Source organism: Xiphias gladius, chromosome 4 (genome assembly GCF_016859285.1).
Source record: "Xiphias gladius isolate SHS-SW01 ecotype Sanya breed wild chromosome 4, ASM1685928v1, whole genome shotgun sequence".
NCBI classification, from domain to species: Eukaryota; Metazoa; Chordata; class Actinopteri; order Istiophoriformes; family Xiphiidae; genus Xiphias; species Xiphias gladius.
In genome coordinates this window covers 14,813,057-14,828,551 of record NC_053403.1, presented here as the reverse complement: position 1 = coordinate 14,828,551, position 15,495 = coordinate 14,813,057, and the positions used below count along the sequence as shown (strand labels likewise).

The window sequence follows — 15,495 nt, the reverse complement described above, 5'->3', positions numbered from 1 at the left end:
TAAAAACAAATAAACACGGCTGCCTTATTTGAAGCAACATTTTTTTCTTGAAAGCATTTTCCCTGCTGCCTGTTCAAAATTCTGCTAAGAAAACGGAAATTCCTAAACACAATTACAAATAAATACATTCACCAAAAAAGGTATTTAAAAATTGATATAGATTTTTCCTCCTTTCTGTGGAATAAATAATAACGTACAAAGATGAGAAAATGAATCCAAACTGAGTAGGCTACTAGAGTTTATTTCAGAGAAGAAAACAATGACCCACTTAAATGCTGACTTTTAGTCAACTACTCCATGGGGAAACTTAAATATTTCATTCAGTCGTATCAATCAGAAAACAAAACACAAAATCTAACAAATTAGGTTGGCAGTGCAGTGAAGGCCTTTGAGATGGAGCCTCTTAAAACAGGGAGGGCAGCAGTCTTAAGAGGCTCACACGCTGAATGCTAACAAGCTTTCAACTTCCGAAGCGCAAATATTAAATCTAACGTTGGAGGAGATATTATTTGTCTTAACAGAAATCAGGAGTATGGTTATCCTCTGGGTGCTGACTGTAGAGAAGCTTGGCGTACCCAGTGTAAATGCTGGCATCCTGAAACCTTCAAATATAGATTTCATGTAATTTATGAGTTATGTTTATGTATTTATGTCTGAGTGGAAACTAAACTTGAAATATAACTGCACACTGCTGCTCGCTTGCAAAAAAAGATTTAGTAACCTGTAGCTACAACATGTGAAAGTGTACTATTTTCTTTAATTTGTATCAGTAGCCTAGAGTGTTGTGCTAGTTGGGGTGTGTTTAGAAGGCTCTGAAAAGCTGGTTTGGCATGTATCCTAGGTGAAGGAAAGATGTTTGGGCTTCTCTCTCGAGGGTAGCCAGCTCCTGGACCGTCGGAGCTAGCACGTCCACGTGACCCTTGTAGTTACCACCTAGGGAAAAGCAACAGGTTTGGTGGTCAAGCTCAACAGAAAAGCAGTGAATATAATGAATGTCTATAGCTGTGCTGCCTGCCTTGTCAGGCTATAATGCTCATTACAATCAGTGCAATAATTACAGATATTTCTGTGGCTATTCCTGCAGTAGATTCATGTCACAATCAGTCACCCTCTTCGTTATCCTTCCCTCCTTTTGTCACTCTATCACACATACCTCCCAATGCCCTGCGCTGACCATAGGTGACCTTTCCATCAAACTCATCCAGAGGTACTTTAATGTCTGGCTCACACTGGGTGATGGTGCACTTCAGATGCTCCTCAATTTCTGACAAGAGCTGTGAATCAGAGGGAAAGGACACAAACAGGATTGAGAGTGCGTGAGGAGGAGTGTGGAATAATGTCATGTTGTGACAGGGACAAGAGTGTGTGCGCGTTTGAGCTTTCAGTGCTTTCAAAAGGGAAAACAACAAACAAACAAACAAAAAAAAAAAAACTTCACCCCCCACTAGGGTTTCACTGTAAATGTATTGGATTATGCACCTGACAGACCTCAAACCCAAAGATGCGGTTTCTGCCAAACTGGCAAATGCATCTGCTGCTTATCAAATCACTTAAAAAGCCCTACTGAAGCAGAGATGGCGTCGTATTTCAAGCAGCAAACTTAACTCGCTGTCTCAATTTGATTAATTTTGTGTCTGCGTCTTTGTTCACCTCTTTCTCATTGTACCAGATGGTGCAACCTCCATCCTCCTTCAGCCGGGTGTTGTAGCAACCTCTGCCTCGGTTGGGGCAAACATGGTACCACACCTGCACAGATTGAAAGATGTATTTAGAACCATTTTCAAAAACTATGCTTACTTAAAAAAAGAAAAAAAAGAAAAAAGAAATTGACTGATTTCTGATTTCTCCTATCATCCACCCTACCTTTTCTTTTTCCAGAGCGACCAAGGAGATGGCCAGTCCCATTCTGTGCGTTAAAGGGAAATGACATGATTTGAACTGTATTTATTAAGTCAATAATATCATTCATTGTTTTTCAATTGAATCATATTGTGATGAGAAATTTCAGGTTGCAATGACGATGGATTTGATCATTTTAAATTTTATTTTACAAACAGAAATCATTTGATAACATAATAAAATAATAATTTCAACCCATTCACCAACTAATTTACCTTTCAGCTCTTCCAACTCTGCCAATACGATGGACATAGTTCTGCTTCTCATCTGGCAGGGTGACGTTAATCACTGGAGAGAGAAAAAAAACACAAAAAAAAAAGATGATCAATATTATGAGAAGTGGTGGAAGAGAGTGGACCTGCATATATAAAATACAGCACAGTGTTCGGCTGTTATGAAGACAGTACATAATCAAAATCTGAAAAGGTAAGTAGGAATGTAAAATTTTGTACTGAAAGTCTAATACATTTCTCTTACCGTAGGGAACTCCGTGGATGTCAATTCCTCTGGCAGCTACATCTGTGCAGATCAGGAGCCTTACCTCTTTTCTCTGGAAAAAGAAGGAGATCTTAAAATACAGGATAAGTGGCTATACAAAAAGAGCATCATTAAATTTTTGTTCTTTTACCTTGAAACGCTCCAAGTTATTTTTTCGCTCATTGGGCTTGCGATCACCATGGAGACAAACACAAGATAACTGGTGACTTTTACTGTCTGGACCTGAAGAAAAGAGACACGTAGATTATGTCAATATTCTTTTGATTTTAAGTGTGTGTATGCAATGTATACAATGGGATGTTCTCTCTTTTAAACCTTCTGTCTTTTCATGGCTGAAAAGCACAATCTAAATGGCACTAATGCCTCCTACCTCCTCCTTGCTGCATGAAGTACTGTTCCATATTGTCACAGTCGATCTTGGTGCGACAGAAGATTATGGCCTGGTCCATCTTGTGCTCTTTGATGGCTCTTACTGTGTACTCGCCCTTCAGCACTTTGATGGCTTCTGACCACATTTCTAAAATGAACAAGCATGTTTTTTGTTATTGAGGCCCTCATTTATGACTATGGATGGAAGGAAAATGCCAATTTAAAATCTATGTTTTTATTTATATCACAATTATCTCTCTGTTGAGGTACATCGAATAAAAGATGCTGTTTAAAGGCTTGAGCTCACAAGTTATATTCGAGTGACAAAAATCAAATAGTCAGAAACCTGCTGCTTCTCTGCACTTACCTGCAGAATTGGCTCCTGGTCTGGTGTTATCTTTGGCATGGACTTCATCAGTCTACACACAGAAAAACAGATCAACCAAGAAAAGCTCTGTCAAGACATTACGTCAACAGAAAGACATGACAACAACCCACGGGCTTTGAAAAGAGTCGTGAATTCTTTCCCATAGTATGTTTGAAAGACAGCTAAATTTACAAACACAATGCTTCAACACTTCTGATTTGAATACTCCCTTCCCCTTTTTGCGTGTCCTTGGACCAGCATGTCGGGACTCACCCGGATGTGGTTCTTGCCCAGGCGCTCCCAGAGACGATCACTCTTAGGATTGACAGGCACCACCACATGGTGGACAGTTTCCGGAACAGAGTCCTCCCCCTTCAGGTCCACCCATGTCGGAAAGTGCATGATGCGCTCAGACAACTTCTTCACGTCAAAGGAATGCAGAGTGGCTGAGCAAACAATCACCTGGCAAAAAAGGTGAATCAAGAGAAAAATCACTTTATCACCTTCACACGTGTAAACACAGTGTGCGCTCACAAATAGCTACTAATGCTCTGGAGTTACATGATACACCACCACACAAATTTTTGAATTTATTTTTGCACCAAAATACGTGGGCATCATTTTTGCTGATTTTCCAGCACTCGAAATAGTACAGCTTGGGGTTAGAAAATGAAACAAACTGTTAGTATGATAACATATTATGTCTAATGCGCAGCCTGCTTTGTTAGCTGGCTAGAGAGCATTGTTTAAATGTTCATCTAACCCGTCTGCACCTCCCATTTAAATACACAAACTTTTATGAAAATGCAGTAGAACTACTGTAACTAATTGTCATTTAAGTGCATTGTATTGTGCCTGCATCACTGTTTAAAACGTTCTTAAGTTGTTGTCGCTGAAATTGTTTTTGTCACACATGCATCTTAACCCAAGTGTTACCTGCAGTCTCTTGCCATCAGAGGTGACCTGTGGGATTTGGTTGTAGATTCTGCTGATAAAATCTGTATAGCCTGCTGACAGGAGGCCATCCTGAGGACACAGAGAATCCAAACAAATACTTAGTGGCATCAAGGATAACTATGCTACATAAATTAACCATTAAAAAACAGTAATTGTACATTCTAGGCTCTAGACAATCTGTGCTTCTGATATAACAGGACCTAGCAGCTTTTAAAAATGCATGCATATGTGATGAACATACACACTCATCCAGGACCAGAAAGCGGACTTGGGACAGACTGAGTTTCCCAGTGGATATGAGGTCGTCCAGTCTGCCGGGTGTTCCCACCACAATGTCGATCTGCCGAACCATAAGATTAATGAGGAGAAACACAGCAAAAATTATGTCTGCTAGTAAAAACTGTTGGAACTCTATGGGCAACAGTGACTAAAACCGACTGCATGTCTGTAGATGCTACATGTCACATACCCCTTGTTCCAGAGCAGCCAGCTGCTCCTTGGCAGCCACACCACCAATCACCAGTAGTTCCCTGCAGTGACAGATCGATAAATTAAACACTGATGCCCACATTTTTACTTGAGCACTGACTCCATCTGCTGGTATCAAATTGGAATTACAAATATACTGGGGAATGCTGCCAAATGTAGTGCACCATGAAAAAAGTCTAACACTGTGGAATAGATAAGAATGGATGCTACACATTATTGAATTTTCAATTGAGAGGAAAAAAAAAAAAAAAAAAAAAAAAAAAAATCATGTTTTTAGACTATTTGTGCCAACCAGTGTCAGTTCCATCTTAGAATAACCTACCTGAGTTTGGGGTTATCCACATATTTCTTAAATTGTTTGACATTGTTGAGAGTTTGCTCGGCTAATTCTTTAGACGGCTCGATGATCAGGGCTTTGGGCGCGTTGGATGACGCTTTCACCTGACTGACTTTAGCGCTGCCTGCACAGAAAGAAAAGGGACAGTTACTCAACAAGGGAATCAATCAGTGATATTGTTTTGGGGGTGCTTTCTGTCAAATAAAAACTGAAAGTGGGATCTTATTGTGAAAGGGAATTAGTGCATTGTCTCATTTGAATTTGCACTAAACCTCAAATTACCACTGCTACTTTTAACTGCACGATTTTTATTGCAGCATTACATGTAGATTTTTTTCCCTCTCTCTTTTCAGTATATTGGTTTGCTGCACCTGAAGCGAGGTTGCATCCACACACCTGTCTGAGAAGATTTGACTGTGTGACCCTCTGGAGCGCGGTCCAGGGCAACAAACCCACTCTTTGGGGGGTGTTTGAAGTTTTCTCCTCCAAAGTTGAACTTCAGCTCTGCATTCTGGCAGACAATTAAAGGAGCAATTTGTATGGCGTTCATCTGGCATGTTAGTTTCTTTTCTACCTTTATTTTGAATTGTTCTCTAGTGTTACCTTGAGCACACAGGAGGCAAAGAAAGGCTGATTCCTCAGATTTTGAGGGATGTCAAAAGCCACACCGAGGTCGTTACCTGGAAGAAGAAACCAGAGAGAAAGGGGCAAGAAACATGAGCACTTTGCTATTTACTTTCAACCTCAGATGTCGTACATCATCACGATAATGAAAATTGGAACTACTGAGACAGCACCATTTTTGGAGAAGGAAATCTGGCCGTTGTCTACATCCAGGTAGCAACCAATAATGTCATGCATGGTAAACTCCTGCAAAGAAGCGAGATAACAAAAAGTGTTGTCTTATTATCTAAATTTTCCTCAAAGTTGTTTACATTTTTAACTACCACAGACATTTATCAACTGTTACCTCTCCATAGCTGTCAAACTGCTTGTTGTTGGATTTCTTTCCAGTCCCTCCAAAACCAAAACCATACTTATCAGTTCCTGTAAAGAAAGGATTAAATTACTGTTCTAGTGAGACAGTTTATTTTAGCTGTTATGTTTTGCTGCATGGAGATTGTGAAGAGTAGAAGAGCATACCCAAGTCCAGTGCTGCCTGACTGGTGGACCAGCCTACCCGACAAAGACCCTGATCATGGCAGGTCATCTCATAATAGTACTTCCCTGGACACAGAAACACGTGGACAAGGACGTGTCACTTTTGAAAAGAAATAAATGATCTTTTCATTTTTGTTAGTCTTTCAAATAAATAGCTGGTTCCCTGTGAGATGCATCTAATCCTGATTGGTCTTGTTTTAAATCTCAATCAATAAGAAAGCACTTGCATGCATCACACACCTTTGGTGACGCCTTTTGTGGAGCGACAGCCATGCCACTCTTTAAACTCCCTGCTCTGGCAGCACATTCCATCTGGACCAATGGCTGCACGAGTACAAACGATAAGTGATGAATGAGGAGAGGTGACAAAGAACAAAGCTGGAATACATACAGTTACACTTATAATAGGTTAGATGGTCCTCCAAGTGCTGGACTATGACACAACATGCTTTGTGTTCTGCTCTTACCAAAGGCTGTACTGCGGTCGTAAGGATTCATCTGCCATTTGTTGAAAACTGAGACAAAAAGAGAGAAACAGAGCAGAGCAGGTTGAACATCTGCAGAGCACAGACCACTGAATTCATGATATGTAATATAATGGATCATCAATTATGATACTGGCCTGGCTAGGTCTATTAGACCAGAAAGTCCTGCACAATGTTATGGACACTTTTTAGCTGCTCTATCAACCACACAGACTATAAACGAACAAGTCACTAATATGAAGGTGATCTCACCAGCTCCTCCAGTCTTGATGGAGGCTCTGCCCTTCTTGCCCTCCTGCTGGTCCTTCAGGGTCTCGTACACAATCTGGATCAATGGGATACTGAAGGCCTGAGGATGTCAAATATCATACTTTAGCTTTTTCTATGCTACTTGACCTGATGCTTAATTTAAAAACACCATTAAATGCAAACTGCATAGGTAAAGTTGTATCTTAAAACCGTGTGGCTGTCAAGCACTTACTCCTGTTTTACCGCTGCCAGTTTCTGCTGCCTAAAAAGGGGAGAAAAAAAATGTAAAACTTGCAGCATGAAGTGGTGTGCAAATTCTGTGTCTGTGAGACAGACAGAAACGAAGAGTAAGACTTACCATTAGTACATCTCCTCCACCAAGAATAAGGGGAACAGACTCTGCCTGGATGTCAGTAGGTAGCCTGAAATCCAGGGATTGAAACAACTCAGGTCAGTTCAACTGTTAGGCTTACAGCATCTGGTAACAGCTAGCAACAATATGGACATATATCACAATATAGGCATGATTTGGCAGTACTGATGTGCACGTCAAGCAGGCGGCCCAGCCTGAGTCACTTACAGCCAGTCCATCTCTTCCACAGCCTGCGCGATTTCAGGCATTACCCCCATTTCTGTCGAGCAAAAGTCATACTTAATGGTTCAGTACACGGATGTAGCATTTAAAAGTCGTTTGACGTTGAGGTTAAATACGAATGCGACGCCAACATCGTGAAGTTAGGATACATTTCTTACCAGAGAACGCAGCCATGATTGCTGCTACGAGTACAACCCAACCGGATGTAAATTATTCACTGTTCGTGGCTCGGTGCAACTCGTTTAGAGGACTGTCCTAGCACCCTTATGACATTGGTTCCGCATAGCGAACTAGTTCGTAAAATACTTTATAACACACATGGCTTGTGGGGTCATGTACGTTGCGCATATCCCTATGTTTTTTTTTAAATCATATCATAGTATGCGAAGTCAAGACGTCAAACCGCTTTTACTAAGCAGTTAGCTACAGTTTCCCAACGCGTCTCCCTGACATATTTTGTCCCTGCTAACCGCCGTAGACTTTTGACAGCTGGTTCAAGTAAATATGGCTGAACAGAGCCTGATTGAAGGCGAAGATGAAAATATTTTATACGACTTACTTGTTATTACTGAATGGCCGCCAGAGACGGACACTCAGGTTAGTCAGACTTCCACTTTTTCCCATTCCCAACCCGCTGCGTAGGACTTGTGTTGACAATTTATTTGTAAAAATGGCCACTGAAAGTCAACTTATCATTAGTTGTGTGGGGTTAGCCGCGTAAAGCCACGTAGCACAAACAGAGCTACTGTTAGTTTGCTAGACGGCTAAATTCTCATATTTTCATGCCACATTGCGTTGGAGTGCAGCTATAATGGTGCATCACTGCCCGTAAATATGCACTGATTCCACGTGCAGTTCGGGTGTTTTTGGAAGACAACATTCGCATTCATTATTGTTCATGTTAGCTAGCCTAACAGAGTATGTGCCCTGTCAGACAAACGTACACATTGCCATTAAGTTACCCATGCCAAAGGATGAAAGGAATCCGTGATGCTTTCACTTGAAATTCATTGTCAGTACATAATAAGCAACCGACCACAACTTTGTTTGTTTGAGGAAAGAGATGAATCATAAGCTCTCCTGTCAATTTCCAACATTTGCAGTTGCGAGGGAACAAAGAGCACAACACCTCACTTATTGCAAAAGCTGTGACAGGTAAGATCTGCCTTTTTCTATGAATACTGGAGGGGCCATTTTACTTTACCACAAAATATGTTTTTTAATACCTGACCGTGGCCATGAGCTTTTCCAAACTGATGGTGATCACCCTTAAATTCAGCAAACAGTGTACCTACAGTGCAGTCTGCCTCTATGTAGCTTGGGTGTTAGCCCACTGTTTGCTCCCATTGAAATAAAGTGTAGGATTGGTAGCAAGCACTGTCGCTGAATGCAGGAAAGTAGGCCAGCAACTCTGTGAAGGTGTTTAAGACTTACTCCATAATTAAAACACAAGACAACAGCAAGTATAAGGAATACTTCTTGATGAAAATTTGTGCGCAGGAATCCCAGGTTCAGAGTTTTGTGTTGTAGGATGGAAAGCAGCTACATATCTGCCCCGATCTGAAATGAAGACAGACTATATACTCATGGGCACCCACTCACAGGCAGCTCAGTCAGTAAGATATGAAAATCTTTTATCCATGATACATCAGATATGCAAGTTTTCTTAGTCAAGGTTATGTCACCATGACTGTTATGATAGTGGTGTGTCTGTATATTCAAGAAAACAGTTTTTTTCCCCCCAAATCCTGCACTAAGCGGTGCCAGATCCATTGATGAATAGTTGTTGGTCCTGGGAAGCGCTGTAGTGTCGGACTACTTTTGCCTGGATCTGGGTAAAGAGGCTGATTTTCAGGTCCTGCATGTCCTTGAGCAAGACACTGAATCCCCCACCACCTTCACTTTAGATTAACTCCAGTCTCTGATCTTAATTTAGAATATGGCAAGAGATGTTCTATACACCAATCAATGAACTAAGACACTATCACCCATTTACCATAATTCTGCATACTAACTGTAAAGATTTTCTTACAGGGCCATTCCGCTTAATTCTACACTATTTGTGGTACAGGTAAGTTTACCATCATTATGCTATATCCAGAGGGTGACAGGCAGGGCAGTGTCTCCAAACTTACATGTGACATGACATTATTATCTAATGTAATGGACTGACATACCATAAGAAGCTGTGTTAGATTGTGATTATTATTTGTATGATTTTTCCAAACAGAAGTGCGTGGCTTCATACACCCATTTGAATAAATCACACAATCAACATACAGTATAAGCATACCTATGACTTTTAAACGCATGGTGAGGACCTTTCTATTTAAATTAGCTACCTTATTAATGCAGGTTTGTGAGATAAAATCTAAGGGCTGGCACCATATGCTACATAAAAGGACCAAAATAGCAGTAGAATCTTAAGAATGAAAAATTAAAATTAAATTAAATTAAAATTAAAATATTTGTATAGCATTCTTTTTATATGCAAATTACAACAGGCAGTGTTAACTTGTACCCCTGATGAAATTCTTGTAAATATCCCTGTAAAAGCTACAATGTAGAAATCAGGACAATACGTGGTTTTTCCCAGGAAGCTGTTTAGGAAAGGTGGTAAGCTACCCAGATCCTGATGCATCTCATCTGGTGATCAGTTAGTTAGTAAAACAGTTAGGAGACAATGGCCTAAACAATAGCTGCACTAAATAAAATGATGGCATGGGCTGAGCGAAACATCAATGAAATTCAAAACCACTTTGTATTGTTTTCCTGAATATGTGTAGTAATGTAATATTTCATCAATATGACATCGTATGAAGACAATGAAAATCAAAGCTTAGCTGAGACATTGGTTCTTTAATTTATTTTGCAACAGATGTGAATATTACTACACCTTGACGGAGGCCCTACTTAGCTTAGTTGATCTCTACCTCCTAAAATCTACTGCACCCAAGTCTCACTGAAACCGTCTGAAACAGTTCAAGATCTATATTTCCTAAGATTTTTGTTTTTTTTTCAAAATCAGTGTGAATCTGAAAATACTGACCTTGTCCACCCTGGTCTTTAATGCACAGTATCTGGTGGTGTTAACAGACGGCTGGATGTGGCCTGTAGTGGACTGTGTAGTGCACCCTTGCATCAAGGCCTGCTTATCCTTGCAGCAGGTGGTCAGCTAGTACCATCAATAACCTTGTGAAATATTTAAGAACTCCTCTAGCCATGCTTGTTTTTTTTTAGCTCTCCTTCTCTTTTGGCGGATGAAAAAGGATCAGGAGTTTGATTTGATAACCAAAGAGAGTAGGCAAACTTCATTTGAAAGAATTACTGAGACTAATACAGCATTAAAATCTAAAAATCCAAACGAAAAAAAGAATCAAAAATGCTTAGAAATCTTGGGACATATTTTATTCACAAGACATCCTAAGGCTAAAAGTAGCTCCAGACTGGCTGAGTTAGGAGAAACTTTTCTCCTAACTCAGAGTATTTCATAAAGCATTTTAGTGCTAAAAGTCAGTTAGAGGCAGTTCAGAGGACTGATATAAGCCACGTTCACAAATATAGAATATAGTATATTTAGAATTAAATTCAATACAATTTTAAATTTAACTAATTTTAACTAATTTAAGTAAATTAAATAATAAAATAGAATTAAATTAATTAAATATTCTTTAAGTAAATTAAATTTGTAATTAAAGTAAATATAATTTAATTCAAATTTTGAATTAACTAATGACTTATTAATTGTTCTTTTTAATTTAATGTAATATTATTTAATCCAAACTAGTTTCTCTCCACGTTCCTATGCGTTGAGGAATATTTTATTTCATATTCACTGTTACAGCCTGGTCACCTCTCAACCAATCACTGTAAACATACAGAGTAAATGCATTCAGAGACATGATGTCAGCCACAGCAATGTGTCTTAAGAGGAAACTGGTGAATACAGCCCCTTGTTTGCAGTTATCAACCTCTTTAATGTGTTAATTTCCTGATTGCTTTGTTTGGTTGATCCTGCGAATCTCAGCCCCTCCAGCTCTTCTCTGCCTCTTGGTCTTGTCCGCCTGGCAAACAAGCAAATCAACTGGCAGCTGGTCCTTGCAAGGTGCAAGACACACACACACACACACACACACACACACACACACACACACACACACACACACACACACACTGTCTCTTTGTGATCAATGCCTGAACGTGGGCTACTTTGTTGCTGACATGCACTAAGCCTTCCCCTCTCCTGGTTTTCTCTCCCTTTGCGTATCCCCTCAACCAATCACTTAATTGTACTCATTACAACAGACAAACCAAGTAGAAAGACAGTTTTTAATTGGCTATCGATTCAACCGTGTAATACAGTGTTAAGTGTGGTCAATTGACACTCGAGATGTCCATTAATTTGATGTGCCTGATCCTTCCATTTCATTTCTGTCTGCCCTTATATCTTTCTCTCTCATTTAATTTCCTCTGAAACTATCTTTGTTCTATTTAATGCTCCCAATTATTATTGTTCCTCCTCTCTTTAAGCCATCCAACCTGGGCTCTTATTCTAGTCTGTGTCTTTTCCACCCAAACTGCCCTGCTACACACACTTATACACACAAAAAAACTTTCTTTTGTACATTGCCACTGATAACAGTGTGTTATCTTCATTAATCACCTTGGATAGTCTTTATTTCAGCTCCCACTTTGATTTATATTGTTCATAATGACATTTGTTTACTTATTTTTCCCCACATACTCCTCTCAGCTTCTGCTCTCGTTGTGTTCTCTCTCATTTATTTGTTTTTCTGGTTCATTCCCGACCATTCTCTTGTTTTCTTCACAGTAATGGCAAACTCTTGGCAGTGGTTCAGGACCAGTGTGTGGAGATTAGGTAATTATTGACTCCATCCCACTGTTTTAGGCACTCACTCTGTGTGTATGAATGATAGTCTCAGCTCCTCTCTAAAAAGTGAAGTCTCAACACATCAGTCATAGTGAACATATTTGAGTCGCTTTAAAATACCTTTGGTTATTGAGGCAAAATAAAATTAATGTTAACAATTTGAAAATACCAGTGCTCCCAAAATCTTTTCATACTATTGGTGTGTGTGTGTAAGGGATGGAAAAAGAGACCAAAGCATACATGAGTATGTTTGTGCTCATATTGAGTGGTCTTAATTATTTTCAGACACAAATCCAATTTCCCCCTCACACAGAGGAAATTTACTCACTCAGCAGTTTTCTCTCTTGGCATCATATAATGCTTCAAGTGGAGCAAAATTGAAATGAAAATCAATAGCACTGAACCTCGTTTACAAATACAGTGGCTCCAGACAGTATTCAGTCCTCTTTACTTTTTGCACATTTTATTGTGTTGGAGATTTGACAAAGTGAAAACATATTTTCAGGATTTTTTTTCAAATGTATTAAAAATCTAAATCTGAAATCTGTCATTTTCTGGAGCCACTGTATGTCTTGCCCTCCAGAGGCTAAAAAGAGATGAATTTGACTATGTGAAGCCTCTTTTCCTCTTGGCCCTTCATGTAATTGGAAGTCATTTTCATACACATATAAAGCTGAGTATGTTGTTTACTTCACTCAGAATAGTGTGTTAGTTGACCTGTTGTAATTAAGAGCAATCAAGTCTCTCCACTTACACCTCTACCACTACACTTGATATTGTGGGTTCGTCTTGTATCCTTTGCTCACACTACTGTTGTTTAATCACAGAGTGTTTTATAGCCTTGCTGCGTGGCATTAGTTGGTGTGAGTGGGTGTTAAGTCAGCTCAAGGCCTTATCCACTGAGCTCTGTTAAGAGTCTGTCTAAACACTGCCTACTCTGAAGGCCCTCTCTGCTTGATCCGTTAAGCTACTTGAGTTGGCAGGCTATCAGTGGCTGTTTAAACCCACCTTTTACCAGGTCAGGTGAGGCTACATGTGTGTATGGGTGCACCCTCTGTCGTGCAATGTAATTACACCGCTTTCTCACTTTTTTCTGCGTGTGTGTATTTTCTCCTCAGGTCTGTGAGAGATGACTTTGGTTCAGTCATTGGGAAGTGCCAGGGTAAGACCCTCTCCACTTCTTCTGAAAATCCCATACTGTAGTTCAAAGTCAATGGCAGCTAAATCCCCATACAGCTCACCTCGCTAAAAACCCCATTTGGTTTATATATGTGATGGTTACTGTTTTGTAGTACAGTCAGTTCAGTGTGTGTGTATCTACTTGTAGCCCTTTATGTTGTGTGGATCTAGAAGGACTGTGATGTGTGTGTCCTTGTACTGTACGCTAGGGTCTTGACGGATCAGGCATGTGTGTGTGAGAACAGTACAGAATACATTTCATAAAATTATCAAATTGATAGTGTTTTGTGAAGTGCAATGACTCTATTGTCATGCATGAAATCAGAAATTCAAAAGAATTTTGAAAATTTGGAATAAAATGTACATATTGTCATCATACAATGCCACTGAAGGTTCATAGAATATTATACTGAATTATACCTCATGCCTAAATAGAAGATAATAGAATACAGTAGATCCCAATTTCTCAGTCCAAAGTTGAGTTTTGTCTTTGATCTCAGACGCCACTATAAAGGAGAGACAATGGGCCTAGCCCATATTTGACTTTTAACCTGTAGTTTTAATTTACAGTATGTATAATTGTGTGTGTGTGTGTGTCTGTGTGTGTGCGTGCGTGTGTGTGTGTGCGTGTCTACGTGTGCCTGCTTGTGTTTGCCTGCATTTGTACACGTCACTTTTTGAGTTTGTTTCAAACAGAAATACCACCATGTTTGATAATTGGAATATGTGAGAGAGAGAGACTATGAACAGCAACAAAGAGCGCTCACTAAAAACAGTCTCATACTGGCTGATAAAAATAAATTGCCTTGATTGTTTGATTAGCTATTAAAATGGCCTGTTGTTTTGGTTTTAATTGCTCTATCTAAACATGGTGAGGACCAAACTTTTTCCAAGTTCAGATGTTTTAAACATGTGACACAGGGCAAAGTTAAATACATTTAGATGTTCCTTATTGATGTATTTTTTTTTATAACTGAAAGCTACACTAATCATTTTTTTATGCTAATAATGGAACACATCATTATGTTTAATGTAAACGAGGACATTTGTAGTGGTGAACCCAATTATCACCCGACCCAACTCTGCAAAGCATTTAAGTGTCTTTCAGCTCATAGTTTTGGTTTTGCAGCCTGCAACTTTACTGTTTTGTTTCATTCTCACTAGTCTCATCAACTATGTTTTGAGCAGAAGGCAGCTGTTTTCTGTGAAAAAGCTCTGATAAATCCACTGTACGGTACCAGCCCACCACGACTCAGCCAAGGTTAGCAACTAGTTGCTGAATATAGTGGTGCATTTTAATGGCTAAAGAGCCAGATATTTTTCTCAGGAGCTGGTGGAGACCAAAAAAGAGCTAAAAGGAAGGGAATATTGGACACACATTTATAACGTTGCCAAAAACATGACTCCAAATTAATGCTAATGTTGCTCTGTGTCTGTCAGATGTTAACCATAACAACATTATAAGCAGATATTATGCCAATGCTGTGTTTACAGATCGTTGAGCTGCCCCCAAGTGTCCAAAAAGTAGATTAATGTAGGTTTAAATGTCTGCAACAGCTGTACCACTTTAAAGCAACTATGTGTAGAATTAGAAAATTTCTGAATGGCACCTGCTAGTAGCAGCATCAAAAAAGACACTATGGCAGATGGCAGTTCATTGCAATTCCCTGCAGTCTCCCCCCTAGTTCCAACAGGAGGACACTATATAAATGGGCTGAAAGCAGCAGCTAGACGGCAGCCACTTTCACCAGGATCTGTTCTACAATCAAAAACAAAAGCCATCAGCCATCGTCATCGTTTGAAAGAAGCCATTATCACAAACATCTACATGTACTGAAAAACTTTAAACAACAAAAAAGCAACTGTTTTCTTTCTGAATTTCAGTTTTTTATTCACATTTTCTGTGCATACACCTGTTCATACACACATACGCACTGCCCCAAGCACATCATAAAAACAAAGCAGGTGCTCAGTAAAAAGCCCAGAATTAAACTTTTGTCAATATTTTATAAATCTCCG

General features: G+C 39.5%; 2 protein-coding genes across 2 annotated transcripts in view; one reads left to right on the top strand and one right to left on the bottom strand.

The window, feature by feature from the left end:
- Positions 1 to 221: 221 nt before the first annotated feature.
- Positions 222 to 7,693, bottom strand: ddx1 (DEAD (Asp-Glu-Ala-Asp) box helicase 1). Its single transcript, XM_040124710.1, has 26 exons — positions 7,565 to 7,693; positions 7,392 to 7,443; positions 7,170 to 7,233; positions 7,044 to 7,073; positions 6,815 to 6,911; positions 6,545 to 6,592; positions 6,318 to 6,401; positions 6,060 to 6,143; positions 5,887 to 5,963; positions 5,714 to 5,786; positions 5,520 to 5,596; positions 5,313 to 5,427; positions 4,902 to 5,040; positions 4,560 to 4,620; positions 4,332 to 4,430; positions 4,070 to 4,159; positions 3,407 to 3,595; positions 3,134 to 3,185; positions 2,768 to 2,914; positions 2,528 to 2,619; positions 2,377 to 2,449; positions 2,115 to 2,187; positions 1,864 to 1,906; positions 1,651 to 1,746; positions 1,154 to 1,274; positions 222 to 933 (listed from the first exon to the last, which is right to left on the bottom strand). Exons 1-26 carry the CDS (start codon positions 7,578 to 7,580, stop codon positions 803 to 805), a joined length of 2,223 nt encoding a protein of 740 aa, XP_039980644.1. The 5' UTR covers positions 7,581 to 7,693; the 3' UTR covers positions 222 to 802.
- The window catches only part of nbas (NBAS subunit of NRZ tethering complex), a 164,929-nt gene continuing 157,102 nt past the window's right edge, over positions 7,669 to 15,495 (top strand). Inside the window, exons 1-6 of the mRNA XM_040125994.1 lie at positions 7,669 to 8,003; positions 8,510 to 8,561; positions 9,441 to 9,477; positions 11,434 to 11,511; positions 12,238 to 12,285; positions 13,416 to 13,459. Of these exons, the coding sequence (XP_039981928.1) occupies positions 7,911 to 8,003; positions 8,510 to 8,561; positions 9,441 to 9,477; positions 11,434 to 11,511; positions 12,238 to 12,285; positions 13,416 to 13,459 (352 nt within the window). The 5' untranslated portion in view covers positions 7,669 to 7,910. The remainder of the gene's footprint in view (positions 8,004 to 8,509; positions 8,562 to 9,440; positions 9,478 to 11,433; positions 11,512 to 12,237; positions 12,286 to 13,415; positions 13,460 to 15,495) is intronic.

What these genes read in the sequence shown, in the direction of transcription:
- ddx1 (XM_040124710.1), bottom strand. An exon ending in CACAAAAGGCGTCACCAAAG is followed by an intron (nt 6,144 to 6,317) that starts GTGTGTGATGCA and finishes TTCTGTGTCCAG; the next exon opens with GGAAGTACTATTATGAGATG. An exon ending in GATTTCCTTCTCCAAAAATG is followed by an intron (nt 5,597 to 5,713) that starts GTGCTGTCTCAG and finishes TTCTTCTTCCAG; the next exon opens with GTAACGACCTCGGTGTGGCT.